This window comes from Dama dama, chromosome 22, assembly GCF_033118175.1.
Source record: "Dama dama isolate Ldn47 chromosome 22, ASM3311817v1, whole genome shotgun sequence".
In the NCBI taxonomy this organism is placed as follows: Eukaryota; Metazoa; Chordata; class Mammalia; order Artiodactyla; family Cervidae; genus Dama; species Dama dama.
The window spans coordinates 44,258,062-44,277,423 of record NC_083702.1 but is presented as its reverse complement, the minus strand read 5'-3'; the positions used below and the strand labels follow the sequence as shown (position 1 = coordinate 44,277,423).

The 19,362-nt window shown below is 48.9% G+C and overlaps 1 protein-coding gene across 1 annotated transcript; it reads left to right on the top strand.

The window, feature by feature from the left end:
• The first annotated feature begins 2,530 nt into the window (after nucleotides 1–2,530).
• Nucleotides 2,531–17,686, top strand: LOC133043340 (apolipoprotein L3-like). Its single transcript, XM_061124157.1, has 5 exons — nucleotides 2,531–2,613; nucleotides 7,485–7,595; nucleotides 12,525–12,623; nucleotides 13,952–14,078; nucleotides 16,595–17,686. Exons 3-5 carry the CDS (start codon nucleotides 12,593–12,595, stop codon nucleotides 17,397–17,399), a joined length of 963 nt encoding a protein of 320 aa, XP_060980140.1. The 5' UTR covers nucleotides 2,531–2,613; nucleotides 7,485–7,595; nucleotides 12,525–12,592; the 3' UTR covers nucleotides 17,400–17,686.
• The last annotated feature ends 1,676 nt before the right edge of the window (nucleotides 17,687–19,362 follow it).

Below are 19,362 nucleotides of genomic sequence, written 5' to 3'. Positions count from 1 at the left end.
AACGTTCAGCTGTCCTGCCCACTGACCTGCACAAGTCCGCCCCTGACCACACAGGAGCTGCCGTGACTCAAGGACGCTTCCTCCCTGGAGCTTGGGATCTTCTGGGAGTCACCCTGGAGGAACAGTGGGAAGCAGGGGTTTTCCTGCAGGGAAAATCTGAGCACAGTCACCCCTCCCGCCTGCTCACTTTAAACCTCAGGCAGAAATCCAGGAAGCAGGGGGGCAGGGAAAGCACATGGGCCTCCCCGGCCCCACCTGCCGGCATGAGGGCGCCCAGGCCCCGCTTCCTCAGTGCCTCCATCACAGGACAGCTGGGGGCCCTGAGCTGTGGGTGGGCATCCCGGGACATACCTCCTGGCCAGGTAGCCCCTGCAGCAGGCCTGGAAGCTGATGATGACGTCCGCGATCTTCAGGTCCCGCTCCTCCTCAAGGGGGGCCAGCACGCTGGCCCAGAAGAAGACCTTGCTCTCGCTGATGCGGTACAGGTTGCTGTCGAGCTCAAGGGCTTCAATCTAGAGGAGGAGAGCCGGCTGCTAGCCCTCTCCAAGAGGCTACCCCTGCCACCAAGGAACCCTGGAACAAGGCCAAAGTCGAGGGCCGGCTTAGAGCTAGGGTTGGGCCCAAGGCTGTAGGCAGCCTCACCTGGTAGAGGGAAATGAGACTGAAAGAAAACAGGAAAGTGGGCAAGTGGGGTTCAGCAGCGCAGGTCAGATAATGAGTCAGACTTGCAGGGAAAGAAAATCCTCGGCCCTGAAAAGACCTTACCTGCAAACATCTCTGCCCACGTGCATTTCTAACCAAGGTGCCAATGGACAAGGGGGTTCAGGTGACATTAGATAACTAGAGAAATGGAGTTTCTTTAAACAGGCATTTGAAAGTCACGAGTGGCTTCAACATACTAAGGAGCCAGAGGAGTCAAGCACGCGAGGCCAAGCAGTGCGGGGCCACATGGAGGATGGTGGCCGAGGGCCCGAGGTGGCTTGGGAGCAGCATTGCATCAGTATAAGTCTCCTGTCACCAGTTGTCATTGACGGGGAGACTGAGTACAGCCTGGCTCATCACACCTCCAAGAGTAACCAACTGCTAGATATTCTGTACCAACAGCACAACATGCTGAGAAGGACCAGCTTTAGTCTAAGCTTGGACTGCTGCAGACTCAGGACAGTCCTGCTCGGTCAGGGCCAAGCCCCAGGAACAAGCCAACCAGGGAAGGTGCGCCAGCAGGTGTGGCGGCAGCTCAGCCACTTACTGGCCACACCTTGCAGATGTTTGGGGTGTCTGGAGGCCTTACTGGCTGCTTCAAGCAGGGATTGCCCCACTGATCTTGGTGGGGAGGAGTCGGGGCTGCTGCTAAACATCCTACAATTCACAGGACAGTCCTGGAGAGTAAAGACGGATCCAGCCTCAACCCCTCAAGAAGGGCAATGTGGAGGCTGAGAGGCCCTGCTGCAGAGTACTGACAGTGCAGTGCTAGGCTTCCCAAGACTATTTCATTCATGTTCCCTGATACAGTGCTGGTCACCCCCAATTTCCATGTGAGGCAACCAAGACTCAGAGAGGTGAATTGTCTGGCCCAAAATATCACAGACACAGAGCCCCAATACAAACTCCAGAGCCAGCACCTTCAGCACAATCTCACTTCCTTACCTGGAAAATGAACCTAATAATAATACACAGTCTGAGCACCTTACAGGACTGCTGCAAGCTTCTAGCAAAATGGAATATGTGATGATGAATAAGTACCGCCCACCTGTCCCCCACCTCAGGGCTCAAGGTCATAGAATCGTCTCTCTGTCTCCCAAGAAGGTCCATCCACACCATCCTTTGTGTGCACTCCTCATGTTGCTAGTGAAGTGGATGATGCAGAAATCTGCTTTGTCCTTCAGCTGCTTGGGCTTCTGGAACTTGGGGTTGGTGTCCTAATCCTGCACCACGTTCTCCTCGAAGCTCTTTCCCGTGGCTTTGGAGAAGCAGCACTCCTCATCCAGCAGGGCAAGAATGCCAGGGGGCCTGCATGGAGGGGGCACAGTATCCCACAGATTGCTTGACCTGCAACCCTACCCACTGTCACCAGAATCTCCAGAATTTCACCAGAATGTGGGCAATTCTTCCCTTACCATGGGAAAAAAAGAAGCACTACTGAAAGCACTCAATTTAAGAGTTCTAGTTTAAAGAGGAACTTCTGGTATCCAGGCTACAGCCGTACCAACTGAACCCAATGATCCATGACAGTGGTTCTCCAACGAGTGCCCTGGAAATCACCTGGTGGGGTTGATTGCCTGTGAGAACCCCTGACCTATGTCCAGAGGCTGCCCTCAATTGGTGCTCTGGGCCGTGGAGTTCCTCTCAGGGCCCCTGCCACAAGCTCTATGGCTGCAGAGCTCTGCAGCAAGTGGTGACATTAGAACAAAACTCTGGAGACGTGCCCCCAGAGCCCCAGAACCTTCTGTGCACGGAGTTCACAAGAGAAGAGACCGACTCAGACAGTGTGGGGACTGGCTGACAGGCCAGCAGCCACATGGGTTCTTAAAAAAGACTCGTCATAGAAGTAAATCGTTCCACGTTAGGATTGCGGACAGTTCCAGCCCCACCCTCACCCTTATCCCGCCTCAGGTAATGTTACCAAAAGGTATGCATGGGAGGGTCCCTCTGCTTGCCACTCAAAAGCCAGTAAACAGGCAAGTTGGTGGAAAGGAAAGTTTGCTTTATTTCATTCAGATGCTGGCAACTGCAGGGGAGGGTGGCGGACATCTGTCCTCAGCCTGTCTCCCCACACGCCCCGGACAAGCAGGAGGTGAGAGCATTTATAGACAGAGTTGAGGGGGTGGTGGCGTCACATGCAGAAACAGCAGAGTCATCTCTAACAGTCATCTTCAACTGGTCACCACTGGTCTGGCTGGCATCATCTTGGTTGTTTTAGGCACAGTTAATCTTCAGTTCCAGGGTGCACTTGTTCCCATTTCTTTGTGGTCACTTCTCGGAATTGTGGCAGCTCAAGTCCTGGGTGTAAGTCTGGTCGTCATGTAGCTAACTTCTCCACCTGGTGTTTTAGTATCTGTTAGACAGCTCACAGGATAAGGCTTAGAATAGGACCTATAGCCCTTGAGAAAGAACTAAAGGTCCTTGAAAATCCTTAATGACTACATTATTTATCTCCTTATTTTGTTTTCCTTTGTTTCAGCATTTCTCACTTCTCTGATCAAATTTATTCTTTGATTAAGTTTTCCACAGGCAAAAGACCACAGAGGACTTAGTGGCAGGTGGGGGGGCGGGGAGGGGGGGGCAAGGACCATAGGCTCCTGTTCCATTTCAGTAATACTTCAAAATGCACCAACTTCTTCCTAGGCCATTTGATTAACTAACATTCAGTTCAGTTCAGTTCAGCCGCTCAGTCGTGTCCGACTTTGCGACCCCATGGACTGCAGCACGCCAAGCTTCCCTGTCCATCACCAACTCCCAGAGTTTCCCAAACTCATGTCCTTCGAGTCAGGGATGCCATCCAGCCATCTCATCCTCTGTCATCCCCTTCTTCTCCTGCCCTCAATCTTTCCCAGCATCAGGGTCTTTTCAAATGAGTCAGCTCTTCCCATGAGGTGGCCAAAGTATTGGAGTTTCAGCTTCAGCATCAGTCCTTCCAATGAACACCGAGGACTCATCTCCTTTAGGATGGACTGGTTGGATCTCCTTGCAGTCCAAGGGACTCTCAAGAGTCTCCTTCATAGTTCAAAAGAATCATTTCTTTTGTGCTCAGCTTTCTTCACAGTCCAACTCTCACATCCATACATGACCACTGGAAAAACCAGAGCCTTGACTAGACAGACCTTTGCTGGCAAAGTAATGTCTCTGCTTTTTAAAATGCTGTCTAGGTTGGTCATAACTTTCCTTCCAAGGACTAAGTGTCTTTTAATTTCATGGCTGCAGTCACCTTCTGCAATGATTTTGTAGCCCCAAATATGAAGCCAGCCACTGCTTCTACTGTTTCCCCATCAGTCTGCCATAAATTGTTGGGACTGGATGCCATTATCTTAGTTTTCTGAATGTTGATCTTTAACTCAACGTTTAGTTGGGTCAGTTGAAACTCAGCTCTTTCACTTTCATCAAGAGGCCCTTTAATTCTTCTTCACTTTTTGCCATTAGGATGGTGTCCTCTGCATATCTGAGGTTATTGATATTTCTCCCAGCAATCTTGATTCCAGCTTGTGCTTCAATCAGCCCAGAGTTTCTCATGATGTATTCTGCATATAAGTTAAATAAGCAGGGTGGCAATATGCAGCCTTGACATACGCATTTTCCTATTTGGAACCAGTCTGTTGTTCCATGTCCAGTTCTAACTGTTGCTTCCAGACCTACATACAGGTTTCTCAATGCGCAGGTCAGGTGGTCAGGGATTCCCATCTCCTTCAGAATTTTCCACAGTTGATTGTGATCCACAGAGTCAAAGGCTTTGGCATAGTCAATAGAGCAGAAATAGATGTTTTTCTGGAACTCTCTTGCTTTTCAATGATCCAGCAAATGTTTGCAATTTGATCTCTGTTCCTCTGCCTTTTCTAAAACCAGCTTCAATGTCTCGAAGTTCACGGTTCACGTATTGCTGAGACCTGGCTTGCAGAATTTTGAGCACTACTTTACGAGCGTGTTTGATGAGTGCAATTGTAAGGTAGTTTGAGCATTCTTTGGCATTGCCTTTCTTTGGGATTGGGATGAAAACTGACCATTTCCAGTCCTGTGCCCACTGCTAAGTTTTCCAAATTTGCTGGCATAATGAGTGCAGCACTTTCACAGCTTCATCTTTTAGGATTTGAAATAGCTCAACTGGAATCCCATCACCTCCACTAGCTTTGTTGGTAGTGATGCTTACTAAGGCCCACTTGACTTCACATTCCAGGATGTTTGGCTCTAGGTGAGGGATCACACCATTGTGATTATCTGGATTGTGAAGATCTTTTTTGTCAGTTCCTCTGTGTATTCTTGCCACCTCTTCTTAATATCTTCTGCTTCTGTTAGGTCCATACCATTTTTGTCCTTTACTGAGCCCATCTTTGCCTGAAATGTCCCTTTGGTACCTCTAATTTTCTTGAAGAGATCTCTAGTCTTTCCCATTCTATCATTTTCCTCTATTTCTTTGCACAGATCACTGAGGAAGGCTTTCTTATCTCTCCTTGCTATTCTTTGGAACTCTGCATTTAAATGGGTACATCTTTCCTTTTCTCCTTTCCCTTTCGCTTCTGTTCTTTTCACAGCTATTTGTAAGGCCTCCTCAGACAGCCATTTTGCTTTTTTGCATTTCCTTTTCTTGGGGATGGTCTTGATCCCTGCCTCCTATACAATGTCACAAACCTCCATCCATAGTTCATCAGGCACTCTATCAGATCTAGTCCCTTAAATTTATTTCTCTCTTCCACTATATAATCACAAAGGATTTGATTTAGGTCATACCAGATTGGTCTAGTGGTTTTCCCTACTTTCTTCAATTTAAGTCTGAATTAGGCAATAAGGAGTTCATGATCTGAGCCACAGTCAGCTCCCAGTCTTATTTTTGCTGACCGAATAGAGCTTCTCGATCTTTCACTGCAAAGAATATAATCAATCTATTTTCAATGTTGGCCATCTGGTGATGTCCATGTGTGGAGTCTTCTCTTGTGTTGTTAAACAGGGTGTTTCCTATGACGAGTGCGTTCTCTTGGCATAACTCTATTAGCCTTTGCCCTGCTTCATTCTGTACTCCAAGGCCAAATTTGTCTGTTACTCCAGGTGTTTCTTGACTTCCTACTTTTGCATTCCAGTCCCCTATCATGAAAAGGACATCTTTTTTGGGTGTTAGTCCTAAAAGGTCTTCCAACACAAAGTGATGTTAAGTGATGATAAGGGAGCCCTGGGAAAAATGCCCTAACACAGCATGGGGGAGGGGGGATTCTAGAGAAAGAGGTTTCCACCTGAAACCAATACATTCCAGGTAGAGGGGACAGCAGCACACTAGGCAGGACCTACCGTGTGGCAGGCACTGGCCCCGGACATGGACACACACGTGATTTCACCCTCATGAACACATAGGGAAACATGATTTCCATCTTAAGGTGAGGTCAGGTAAGGAGCTCCAGGTCACACAGGTGGGACGTGGCAAAGGCCAGACTGGGATTTAGTTCAGGGTCCGCTGACCTCACAGAGCAGCTGGGTGGACAAGGGCAAGAGCTAGAGGAAAGGGCCTCTGTGGTGACGCCCCAGGGCCTGGGAGCAGGAGGAGGCTGAGCCCAAGGGAGAGAGCAGGAGAAGCTCCAGGGGTGCTGGGAGGCCACCTCCCCTTCTCCTCCTGACCTTGGGGACTCAATCTGCTGTCCCCTCCCCCTCCCCGTCCTGCCCTTACTTCTGAGTCAGGTGCTAGATGACAGTGTGAGAAGAAGTGAGCACCTTGACTGATGCTCTCATGAGAGAACAAACCCTATTTCCTTTTAGGTTCCCCAGAAAAGAATCATCATGGGCAGAGGAAACAGGGTTGGCCCTCTCTTGTAGACTTTCCTAAGTTGCTAAGACTCTGGACTTCCTACAAAAGTCCTCCCAAATAGACCTATTGTCAAGTGAAAATAAGTTGAGGTAGAAAAGAGCAGTGTGCTCTCAGCCCTGCCTGTGAACTCTGCATCCATCCACATGGCCTTGGTCACCCAGCCTGAGCCACTGGGACCAAAGTCACTGGTGTCTTTGTTGCCCTCATGGACAAGACTACAGGGACCCAGACATCACTGACTCAATGGACATGAGTTTGAGCAAGCTCCAGGAGCTGGTGATGGACAGGGAAGCCTGGTGTGCTGCAATCCATGGGACTGCAAAGAGTTGGACACATGACTGAGTGAATGAACTGAACTGAAGTGAGTCTATAAGGGTTGTATGTGACATGCACAGAATGGCTAAGCGGTGGACTTAGGGCCCTCTCCCAGGTACCATGGGATCAGAGCAGGGCACTTCCTGAGGATTTCTCAGGCAAAGTGATGCCAGGATTGGGCTTTGAAAGATGAGCATAACTTTGCCAAGTGGTAGGAGCAGGTGTTTCTGGAAGAAGGATCTGAGGGAGGAAGTGCCTGGAACCCACATGAGTGTGCCCCTCAGCAGCAGGAGTACGACCAGTATGCAGTGAGCAGCTGGTATCTTCTGGGACTGTGCCAAGTGCTGGCAGTGCGAAGGTGAATAAGGCAGGCAGGCTGGTGAGTGAGGGTGGATGGAGAGGGTGGAGGGGCTGGGAAGACAGCCCTGGAGTAGATGGAGCACTATTGGCAAAGGACCTCAGTCTGTTGCTGGCAGGTCTTCCTTCACAGAGGCCAGGGCACAATGTGCTCGGCCATGAAGGACTCCACAGGACAGGACTGGGCTTGGTTATCTAAGGCAGTCAACAGGGAGGATGGGATTAGCTCAGTGTGGGGCCTGGTGGGCAGGGTGATTGCTTAATCTGAGCAACCCAGATGGAAGGGCGTTCACTTTCCCTTTTGCTTCTCCAGGTATAGCTGGGCCCAGATGGTGTGTATAGTTTACTGCACAGCTGGTGGCTGCATCTGCAGAGCTGAGAACAACTGGATCTTGTTCACACTCGGCCAGAGGAAGACTCCTGGGTAAGCAAGGGGGTAGGACCCTGCGAATCTCCCCATCCTCAGGACAACCGTCTAAGAAAACGATGATTGTCACTAGTTGACAGAAGAAGGAAACAGAAGCTCAGAGAGATGAGGTCATGGCCAGAGGGGCAGCTTAAGCAGGGGCAGAGCCTGGATGTGGGGGCAGGTGTGTCTGAGGGCTTCCTCCCACCCCCGAGGTCCATAAACGGTGCAGAGGGAGGTCAGACACTTGCTCAGGTGGGCTCAGCTCAGGATGTGGACTCCTGAGATGTGAGTGGTGATCCCAGAAGGAAGGAGGGTGTTGGGGGTGCTCAGCCCTTTGGGAAATCTGGAGAAAGCAGGTGGGTAGAGGACAGGAGAATGAAAGCCTCTTCTCCTATGGCCTGGCCACCTTGTGGCTGCCCCCAGGGTGGGGAAAGGGTTCCTTTTGAGATACAAGGAATCCAGGTTCATCACCACCCTGTCTCTGAGTGCCTGCTCAGTGCCAGCTCCTAGAGGGAAACTGAGACCTGAGAGGGGAGGGGCAGGAGACCAAGTGGGAAAAGGAAGGGCATTGCCTTCCTGTGTTCTCTGGGTCCTCAGCTCAGGGCTGCCCATGATGGTTGATCACGTGTGGGGAAGATGGTCCAGATGGAGGAAGTGAAAAGGGCTCACTACACAACGTCGGCATTGTGATCCTGGTTTTGCAATATAAAGATAAAAAGTCAAACTATAGATACACTAGTGTACCAGGAGGGGATAGGCTTAGGTCTATGTGTTTAGACAGGCAGAGATAAACTTAGGAACTTTGGGGTTATTAAAATTATATTCCTGTGACTTCCTTGGAGGTCCAGTGGTTAAGACGACCTGCTTCCACTGAAGGGGTTGTGGGTTCAGTCCCTGGTTGGGGAATTAAGATCCCACATAGTGAACAGTGCAGCTAAAAAGTGAAAAAGAAAAAAATAAAAACAGAGGGTTCAATTTGATCAGTTTACATAAAAGAAAAGAAAATCACATTCCCTACTTACATACCAGTGTCAGAAGGCCTGGTCTTGGCCTCTACTCTGCCCATGGAGAGCTGTGTGACCCTGGACAGGCCACCTCCCCAGGGAGTGTTTGTTCAGTTCTCTTACCCAGTTTTAAAAGCTGGTTTCAGTCTGCTCATATGGGTTTGTAGCTTCTCCCTGTGTTGGGGATACTCACCATTATCTTCTCTAAGTATTGCAGACACTGTCTCCAGATTCCTTGCATTTTGATTTGGTTTGCAGTGCCCTAAGCAATTTCAAATTTTTAAGAGGTCCAATCGTTTCTGGGATCTGTGTCTTGGTGAGACAGTTTTCATCAAGTTAGCAGTATTTTTCCAGTATGTTTTGCATAATGTTTTCATTTCTTTCATTCTGGTTTACCTTTAGATCCCTTTAGGTTTTACTAAGTGATTAGAGCTTTTTTTTTCTTCTTCCTTCTCTTTTTATTCCTACTTCTACCTTCTCCCTCCTTCTTTTTTTCTCCTCCTCCTGTCCTGCTCTCCCAGACTCCCTACCTTCCTTCCTGCATGTCTGCTGCTTTATCCCCTTAAAGCAGGATTTACTTAAGAGGTACCTACTGCAATCAAAAAGGAATACACTGTTTTGTTCTGCCTTTAAAGGAGCCTCCAGTGCAGTAAGGCATTATTCAGATTTTAGCAGGAGCCGATGTCTTTCCACAATTCTCTCTTCCTCTTCCTCCTCCTGTAAAAATATCATGGCTGGAGTAAGGAAACATGAGGAAATACAGGTGTTTCCTGCCACCTGAAAGTACAGTATTCCTACAAAAGCTTTCCTAAACCAAGATGGCATAGTGTGAAGAGGATGTAGGCCTCACTGCACAGTTTAGGGGCAGAGAGTGATCTTTTGGAAAGCAAGGGACACCCATAAATGGAAACACTCAGAAATCTGGTGGCCCTCTCTGTCAAAAAGAGCTTTTATCAAGACAGATAAGGAAAACAAATGGAATTACCCAACTGCAGGTAAAAGAAGTGTGGTACTGTGTCTTCAAAAGTTGGTGGTTTCATGTCCCAGTAATGGGTCCCACACCTCGTATTGTAGCCAGAATATGTCCAGGTGGGTGGAGGGAACCCAGAGGTCCCAGAGCAGGAGGAGCAGCAGAGAAGAAACAGGGCCCCTGCCCAGTGCTCGGAGATGCAGGAACTCCACACAAACAGACCCGCAACCAGGAAAGTGCAAGATTCCAGGGGTGACTGGACAGGAACTGGGGGAGACAGCAGGGGAAGGAGGCTTTGGAGTGGGAATGCTAATTACAGGTAACATTTCAGCTGGTGAAGCAGGTGGGGAAAGGCATTGCAGGGGGAGGTGCAGCCTGAGCGAAGGCCTGGAGGCTGGGGGGAATCAGAGTCCAGGGAGCTGGGAGTCCTCCAGGCCCCTGGACCAGGCCCTGTGGGGTCAGGAGGGTGAGGAGGACAGGAGGAGGAGCATCAGGAGGGCCTGGTGATGGGCTAAGGACTCTGCACTTGATCCTGCCCTAACCCCTCCTTTCCCTGCCCAAGGTGGATGACTTGTAGCCACATGGAGGGAGATATTTGGTGAGAATCTCTGCCCACATGGAGGGGAGGCCTCTGTATCTGGCCACATAGTTGGGTGGGGACAGTGTTTTCAGGGTTCTCCTCTCTCCCACTGATAGGCTTTTCGGGAAGTGACCAGTCAGAGGCTAACAGAGGAAGACACCCCAGATAGTAATCCAGCAGCGGAAATACTGTCCAGCATCCACACCCAGCTGAGGCCCCAGTCAAGGGTCAGGACCAGGACAAGAATGGGAGAGAAGGTCAGAAAGATGAGCTCAAGGGTCCAAATGCATTTTCAAGTGTTCGGCATCATCCAGGATCAGCCCTTTCTGCCCAAGCTCTCCTCCTCTCTCTGCCTTGGCTCTTGGTCCTTGTGTTTCCCAGTTTCAATTGGCTGCCCTGGCTCCTGGGGTCCTACAGCTTTAAGGCAGAGAAGGAGGCAAGGGACCAGCCAGCTCTCCTCTCCCACATGCCTGGAGGTGGGCCTGTCTGTGTAAATTCTCTCCCATCCACACAGTCAGTGCCCACAGCCTCTGCCAACAAGCATACCCCTGGTAATCAAGCTGAAGGTTACTCTTCTTGAGGGGAACCTTGGGCACTGCAGAGGGAAGGTGATAGAAAGATTCTAGGATCAGGGCTCAGATTAGGGGGTTTGGGGAAACTCTAAGGAAGTTGGGCCACTCTAGATTGGGTGCTGTAGAGAATGGCAGGGGCAGTTTTACCAATGATTGTGTCGGTAACTCTATCTATGGAGAGGGGAGACCAGAGCAAGGATAAAGGTGCAATTGGTAAATAAGGAGCAGTCATAGTTTTTAGCCAAGGGAGGGAGTGTGAAGACTCTGGGTTCCTGCCACCGCCAAGGCTGCTTTTAATTACTATTATTGTTAGCAGCAAAGTGAGAAGAAACCGGGTATGGGATCTTGAGCCCAGAGAGTGGGGTGGGACCCAGTACTCCCTGAACAAGTTTTCTGACCTTGGGCAAATCACAGAACGTCTATGCGTCAGCTTCCTTAGCTGTAAATGGGGATATAGTGGTACACACCTCCTGGTTATCAGAACAATATGGATTATAATTTAAAAAGTCTTAGAGTAACTACCAGTGCAGAGAAAAATCAGAATTACAACCCATTCTCACAAGTAGCTGTTACTGTAACTATAAGGACCTTTACTATCATTTCAGTCAGGTCTCAGGAAGAATACTTAAATAAGTACTCTTTTGCCTTCTTAAACTACTGCCTAAGTGTAATTAACATGCTTTCTTTTCTCATTTCCCAACACAAGAGAGTCACAACTGGAACCAGAAGAAGTTCTCTCTATATAAAGATCTGCTATTTAAAAAATAACAGAGAATTGGCAAGACAAGGATGGACACCATCACATACGATATGTGTGAATGTAAACTTGTACAGTTTCTTTGCATAACAAAGTAGCTTAAGTATGAAAAAATGTTAGGTGTTGATACCCTTGGATCCAGTCATTCTACTTCTAGAAAGAGTTTAATGAAAGAATCTTAAATGTAGGCAAAGTTTTATGCAAGAACGGTGTTCTTTGCACTATTATTTACATAAAGAATTAAAAACAGCCTGAAGTCCAACAATCAGGAGTGGACAGCAAAGAGGACACCATTCAGGTCCTCAGCTGACCAGGGCAGGGCTGCAGGGATTGGAGTGGGGCTGGTGGGACTCCAGAAAAAAGGTCTGTGGGATAAAGGCTATTGCAGAAGCGAGGAAGATGTGGGCTGTGGGAGCTACAGCACCGGGAACTTTATCAAGGCAGAGACTCGAGCACAGGGTGCATGACATCATTTGCAGTAAAAAGAGCCCTTTTCCGATTAACATGCATCCACAAATAGACATTTTTGTACATTAAAGCAAGTAGAGCATAGTCATCACAAACCTGGGATTTGGATCAGAAAGACTTAGGTTCAAGGCCCAGCTCGAGCAGAAATTTGAAAACTTGGGCTGACCTAAGTTTAGGTGAGTTTCAGGAGCCTGCACATCATAGACAGTGGGTCAATATCACCTATAACCAACTAGTAATACATGTGTTCCCAACCTCATGTAATTTCCAGAGTGTTCCCTTCCTACCTGTTCTTCTGTCTCTGGTTTTATTGCTCCTGTAACGTCGCAGATGGCTGTCTCCTCTCTGATTATCCTCTCCTTGTGCCCCAGTAGGAGAGCAGGACTCTGGCTGGGGAGGACGGTGGGAGGATGAGTAACTTTCCTTAACAAGTGATCTGCAGAGCCCAGGGGACAGAGAACCAGGCTGGGTTAAGTCCCTGGTGGCGCTGGTGGCCGTCCCAGGGGAACCTGCCAGAGACCACACCCCTCGCTGCTCCCTACAGCCACTGCTCACGCATGATCAAGCCCACAATCTGTTTTCTCTTCCCCAAGGGTGAAACGACACCTTCTTCCAGCCTCACACAGAAGGGTGAGATCTCTGAGACCTTGCTGCTGCCACCATGAGCTCAAAAGATCCCAGGGACCACTCAGGTAGTCAGCCACCTTGTCTCTGGCAGGTTCCTACTTGTGACCCAGAATTCAGGGTGGTGCCTTCAGGCCAAATTAACCTGCTGAGTAATCAAGAACGAAGAAAGGCGTGGATAAGCATCCCCCAGAGAGGCAATGGGGAGTCCCCTAACACTTGGCGGTCTGTCCCCACAGCCTCTTTCCTGGTCCTCTCCTCAGGGAGCCACAGCCAAGATGCTAACTTCCTCCCCCTGCCTCCTGACCCCCAGTTAATGACTCAGAGGTGAGGCCAGGACAGCCCATGGAGGGGGCTGGACACAGCAGAAGAAGTCCCCAAGGCCAGGTGGGACAGGGAGAAGAGGTCCCCTGGAGCTTCTTCTGCCCTCTCCCTTGGTCCAAGCCTTCTTCTGCTCCCAGACCCTGGGCTGTCAACACAGAGGCTGTTTCCTCCACCGCTTGCCCTGCTGCCCACCCAGCAGCTTTGTGAGGGTCAGTGGACTCTAAACTGACCCCCAATCTGGCCTTTGCTGCCTCCCACATCTGCCTCCCTGATCTGGGGCACCTGACCTGACCTAACCTGTAAAATGAGAAGGATATTTCCCTACGTTGTGATGAGGACCAAATATAATGTGTGTCGGTGGCCTGGGCCGGGGTCTACAACATAGCAGGTCCTGCCTAGTGTCGTGCTGTCCCCCCTACCTGGAATGTGTTAGTTCCAAGTAGAAACCTCTCCCCTTCTCTAGAATCCCCTCTCCCCTGTGGAGTGTTAGGGCCTCTGCCCAGTGCTCCCATGATACACACCTGATTACCAGGTGACTGCCTCAGGCAGGCACTAGTTCTGTTGTTCTCAAATGTCCACACAGACACCCAGGTGCTTGGTTATTTCCTCCACCCACACCACCCTCATCAATCAACACAGATCTAGTGCTGTGGGTTCCCCCCCAGTGAGCCCTGAGTTCATTTCTCCCTTAGTGATGCATGAGAAAAAGAAAACCTAAGAACACTTAATACTTCAGGGAAGAGAGAGAGAGTGGAAGAGATCTGACGTCTCTTCATTTAATGAGGACACTGGTATTACTGAATTAAGGCCCCACACTTAAGGCCTCATTTCACCTAATTACTGCCTTAAAGCCCCCTATCTTCTAATACAGTCATTGCAGAGTGAGTGGGTCTGGGCATTAACTTATGAATTGGGGCTGGTGCATACAGTCCCCCTGAGACCCCAGATAAATCCATCAACAGCATGCCAGATGAATCCTGGTCAGAAAGTTGAACTTTAACCACTTATACTCGATACCATTTACATCACACCATAGTTTATTCGAATCTTCAATTTTTATTTTTCTGTCTAGAGAGCCAAAACTTTTTTGAGGATGTCATTGAGTATTTCCAGGAGAGTGTGACATTGGAACAACTGCAGTTCCTGCTCACTGAAGACAAACCCTGGAAGAATTCTGTGACTGAGGCCGGTTTGTCCAGGTAACCATGCAGGTACCCCAGGAATGTCACCAACATGCCCCCAGGAAGATTCTCCCAGACTGGTTTCCTCCAGGCAGATCCTATGGTTGGGGTCGAGAATGTTCCTCCTCAAGATGCTATGTGGAATGTTTCCTCCGTGTTATTTATTGGCAGTGAATGACGTTGGGTCAGAAGAGACAAAACCTGGAAGGAAGGGCAGGTTATATGACCTTGGACAAGTTACTGAACTACTCTCTGCTTCATCATCTGTTCAGTTTTATTGTGAGGACCCTGAGATCATGCACACAAGTGCTTTTCATGATTGCTGACACAGAGTAGGTGTTCAATCAATCTTAATCTTAAAATAAGCTTGTTGGGAAGAATCAGGGACCTTCTTCCTGGAGATGAGAACCAAGAAGAACTTCCTTTGGGTCAAGTCAGAAAATTCTGACCCAAACATCATTTTGTGTTCCTGGGGATTCAGACTAGAACTCTTTCATTCTCCATCTTAGGAATTATACCAACACTGCAGGTTCCTGCTGGCTAATAAGGCAGAGAGGCTGGAGGGGAACTGGTTGGACCTGGTGGGATCCTGGATCTAGCCCTGCCCAACTCTGGGCCTGTGGGTTTAAGACTTTGAGTCTCAGATTTTTTATGTGTTATGTGTCCAGTGGGAATAGCAATTCAATCTGATGGATTGTGGTGATGGCCTCAGAGTGAACTGCAAGGTCAGAGGTGGGGAACCAAGTGCAATCATCTCATCCAAAGGCCCAGGGAGGCCTGGACCAGGGTTAGACCCAGGAGTCAGGGTGGAGCAGAGGGTCCAGGTTGTAGGACTAGTAGGCAGGCTTGGGCAGCAGGGCCAGGACTAGAGTGAGGAGAGTGGGCCTTAAGGACACAGAACTGAAGGGGCTGTGACTCTAACAGAGGTTCTGGGAGTTGGAGAGGGGACATTTCTTCCCTTCCTGATGGGATCCCCTCAAGCTGGGCTAGAGGGCCCTGGGTGACCGTGTCCTCCATACCCTGCCTGGGACCTGGATTCTCACTCCATCTGGGACCCTCTTCTAGTCTACGTGGAGCTGCCCTGACAGTGGGAAGGCTGTGTGGTTCAGTGAGCCCTCCAGGGTCATAGTAAGTGGCTTTGATGTGTGTCATTTGAGGGATTCTGAGGAGCCTCACGCATCGCCACCCAAGAGGAAACACTTCCTCCACCAGCTGTGCAAGTGCAAGTCTCTTCAGGCTCAGCACTCAGATGGGCGTTTCCTCACGTCTCTTGAATCTTTAGAGGTTCCATAAAGTTGCACATGGCCTTGGGGTGCAGGCTCATGTAGCTGTCAGAAATTAACATAAAACCCCTGAGAGATCAGGGGTGCTGGGTCCTGGGTCAGGAGTCAGTGAGGTGGGCTGGAGGGGCCACGGAGCACAGGGCTCACAGCACATCTCCTGCTTCCCAGTCAATATGGGCAGTGGACAGACCCAGTGTCCTTCTGCTGAGAAGGCCAAGGGTTCAGGCTTGGGTGAGAGCAGATGCCAGGCAATAGGATCGTTAAGGGTCCTTCTAGCTGAGTTTTGATTTAAAAAAAAATAAAATTCTAGGCACACAGTTAGCCAATCTGAAAAATATGAGGACACAGTGCTGGGACTGTCCTTACATTTCCCATCAAGGGCAAATTTGGGGGTTCCCACAACCACCCTCAGATTGTAGAACTCAATAAAAGGATTCACAGACTCACTTAAAGCTTCAGGATCCCAGTTATGGTCTATTACAGGGAAGGATGCAGTTTCCCATCAGCCATAGGGCAGAGTCCAGGTGGGTTTCACACACGAAGCTTTCATTGTCCCCAGGATGCGTTACTGTCCTGGATTCAGTGGGGCAGGACACATGGAGCACTGCCCGCCAAGGACGCTCACCCTATTTAACAACAAATTACCCTGACCTGTCATCTCCAGCCCCTCCCAGAGCTCAGACTAACGCCCTAGAGCCCAGCTCCTCCGGAGGTCAGAACTGATACCACGTGACCCAGAGGCCCATCACATGTCAGTTTGTCAGACTGCCCAGAGGCCAAATTCCCAGGCAGATGAGGACATTCTTATCAGCCAGAATATTCTTGGGGCCTAGGGACCACATCCTAGCAGCCAAGAGCAAAGAACAAATGGACTCCTCACTATACACTAAAGTCCTTGAATGAAGGATTTCTATTCTAATCCTACTTCTCTTTGTTTATCTGTGAAGTTCCCATTTTACACACATTCTGGAAGTGATGGTATTGGTCTGCCTTTGAGGTGTCTTTATCAAATATCTCTCTTAAGTAAAAGGTATCCTAAGATGACCTTTGCTTATTTATTCCATGTTTGAATAAGCACATGAAGCACTAACAATATCCAAATGAGGGTTTAAGGTTGGCAAAGTTTTTACGTTAGTAAAATTCTTGTGATTTACAATAAAATCTCTGTGGTTTATGCAGGATAGAGCTTGTGGAGCCTGTTTCATAGACAAGCAAACTCTCTTTCTAAGGCTTTACTGTTCATTGTTACAGGGAAGAGGCAGATGTACTCCGTGTATTTCTGATCAAGCTGCAAACAGACTTGGCCAGGGAGGACCCAGACAGGCTTCAAAAATACCAGCAGGAAAAGGAGAGGTTTCTGAAGGAGTTTCCTCAGGTAAAACAGGAGCTGAAGAGGAGCATAAGAAAACTCCGTGAGCTCGCAGACCATGTTGACAAGGTGCACAGGGACTGCACCATCTCCAATGTGGTAGCCTCCTCCACCGGCATTGCGTCTGGTGCCCTTGGCATCCTTGGGCTAATCCTGGCACCCTTTACAGCGGGCCTCAGTCTGGGACTCTCAGCTGCTGGAATAGGGCTGGGAGCAGCATCTGCTGTGACAGGTGTGTCCACCATGGTGGTGGAAAAGATAAACACGTCATCAGCAGAAACGCAGGCCAGTCATATTAACACAGCCGAAATGATTGCCTATGGATGGAATCTCTACCAAGTTAAAGACTTTGGGAGATACATTCATGCCACCAGGGTGGCCAGAGGCAACCCTCAATTTGTAGCCGCTGCTCAGCACTACCTAACCACCGGGCGAGTCTCTGTCCTAAGTGCCCACATGAGAGGACATGTTGGAGGCACAGCTCGGGCAATGAGTAGAGCAGCCCGCATCGGCCGTGGAGTCGCGTCAGGTTTATTCTTGGCGCTGGACGTGTACTCCTTGGTGAAAGACATACAGGACTTGCAGGAGGGGGCAAAGACAGCATCAGCTGAGAACATGAGGCAGAAAGCCCGGGAGCTGGAGACAAAGCTGGAGGAGCTCACCTGGATCTATGAGAGTCTGCAATAGGGCCTGACTGGCCACCCCTAGAGCAATGCAGGGACCAGGCAATGTGCAGGGTCACGGGGAGAAACCACTTGTTTTGGACTAAAGCAGACACGGAGGGCAGAATAAGGGAGAGACAGGGAGACGAGCAGTGAGAGGCCAGGAATAGGGGAGCTTTGAAAACGGGAGAAAGCCAAAGAGTTAGGATTGCAGAGATCCAGCACAAGTAGCAGGGGCTCCTCTGTCGCCCTCCCCAGGGTTTGATGTTCCAGCAAGAAGGGTTTCCCCCTGGTGACGGTCTCTAGCCCTACTTCGCCAGCATCAACTCACCTTTGAACTCTTTGGGTAGTGAGTTGTTTGTTTCCATGTTTTATTAAAGTATAGTTGATTTACAATACTGTATTAGCTTCAGGTATATAGCAAAGTGATTCAATTATACATGTATCTATGTACATTTTTTTTTTTTTAATTTTTTATAAGTTCTTCAGTTCAGTTCAGTCACTCAGTCATTTCCGACTCTTTGCGACCCTGTGAACTGCAGCATGCCAGGCCTCCCTGTCCATCACCAACTCCCGGAGTTTACTCAAACTCATGTCCATTGAGTTGACGATGACATCCAACCATCTCATCCTCTGTTGTCCCCTTCTCTTTCCGTCTTCAATCTTTCCCAGTATCAGGGTCTTTTCAAATGAGTCAGCGCTTCACATCAGGTGACCAAAGTATTGGAGTTTCAGCTTCAGCATCAGTCCTTTCAATGAATATTCAGGACTGATTTCCTTTAGGATGAACTGGTTGGATCTCCTTGCAGTCCAAGGAACTCTCAAGAGTCTTCTCCAATACCACAGTTCAAAAGCATCAGTTCTTCAGCACTCAGCCTTCTACAAAGAAGGCTCCAACTCTCACATCCATACATGACTACTGGGAAAATCATAGCTTTGACTATAGGGGACTTTGTTAGCAAAGTGATGTCTCTGCTTTTTAATACGCTGTCTAGGTTGGTTATAACTTTTTTTCCAAGAAGCAAATGTCTTTTAGTTTCATGGCTGTAGTCTCCATCTACAGTGATTTTGGAGCCCAAGAAAATGAAGTGTGTCACTGCTTCCATTTTATCCCCATCAAGGAGGGCTGCGTGATGCCAAATTCTCTCCCCACTCATGGAAGATGGACAGATGTGGACACAGAAGAGTGGGCCCCAGAGTCTCTGTGAAGAGTTCAGGCAGCTTTCCCCCGAGGTGGGGCTGTTGCAGAAATGAGTTGACACTTGGTGCCAGTCACAGAGGTTCCCCATTGGCCCCGCCAGACTCAGCTCCCTGTGGCCCCTAGGGGCTCGGTCCTTGAGCTCACTTCTTTGAACAAGAGGTAATTGATGTTTATGACTCATCTCGAGCTCTCAGGGAGCATTTATGGAAGGAAAGTACATTTTTAGACTACTGGAATGTTTAAGGATTACTCTTCTTCTAAGGAATGGGATTGTCCAGAAAAAAGACCGACCAGCCTGTTGCCCCATTTGGGGGCAAGTCTGAACCTTAGTTTTGCCAGGTGACATTGAGATAGCAAATGTTTCCATTACAGGGCTGAGGTAGTTTGCACAACGGTGTGTGTGAAAGTGTTTTACGCACTGTAAAGGGTTCAGGTGTTATGTTACCCCATAAAGGCTCAGCTTTTTAACAATTTGTTTTAATTTTAAAATCATCAAATTTACCATTTTACCCACTTTTCAGTGTACAGGTCAGTGGTATTAAGGACACTCACATCATTGTACAACCAGCGTCACCATCCATCCACAGAATGTTTACATCAAAAATGAAACTCTGTACCAATTATAAACTAATACCTCATTCTCCCTCCTCTCCACCCCTGGAAAGCACCAGTGTACCCCTGATTTTTATGAATTTGACTCCTCTCAGGACCTCATGTGAGTGGAATCATACAATATTTGTCCTTTGTGATAGGATTTTCTTTCTTTCTTTTTTACTTCCTGTGGTAA

What these genes read in the sequence shown, in the direction of transcription:
- LOC133043340 (XM_061124157.1), top strand. Translation starts at nt 12,593, where the DNA reads ATGAGCTCAAAAGATCCCAGGGACCACTCAG. An exon ending in AGATCCCAGGGACCACTCAG is followed by an intron (nt 12,624 to 13,951) that starts GTAGTCAGCCAC and finishes TTTTCTGTCTAG; the next exon opens with AGAGCCAAAACTTTTTTGAG. An exon ending in ACTGAGGCCGGTTTGTCCAG is followed by an intron (nt 14,079 to 16,594) that starts GTAACCATGCAG and finishes TCATTGTTACAG; the next exon opens with GGAAGAGGCAGATGTACTCC.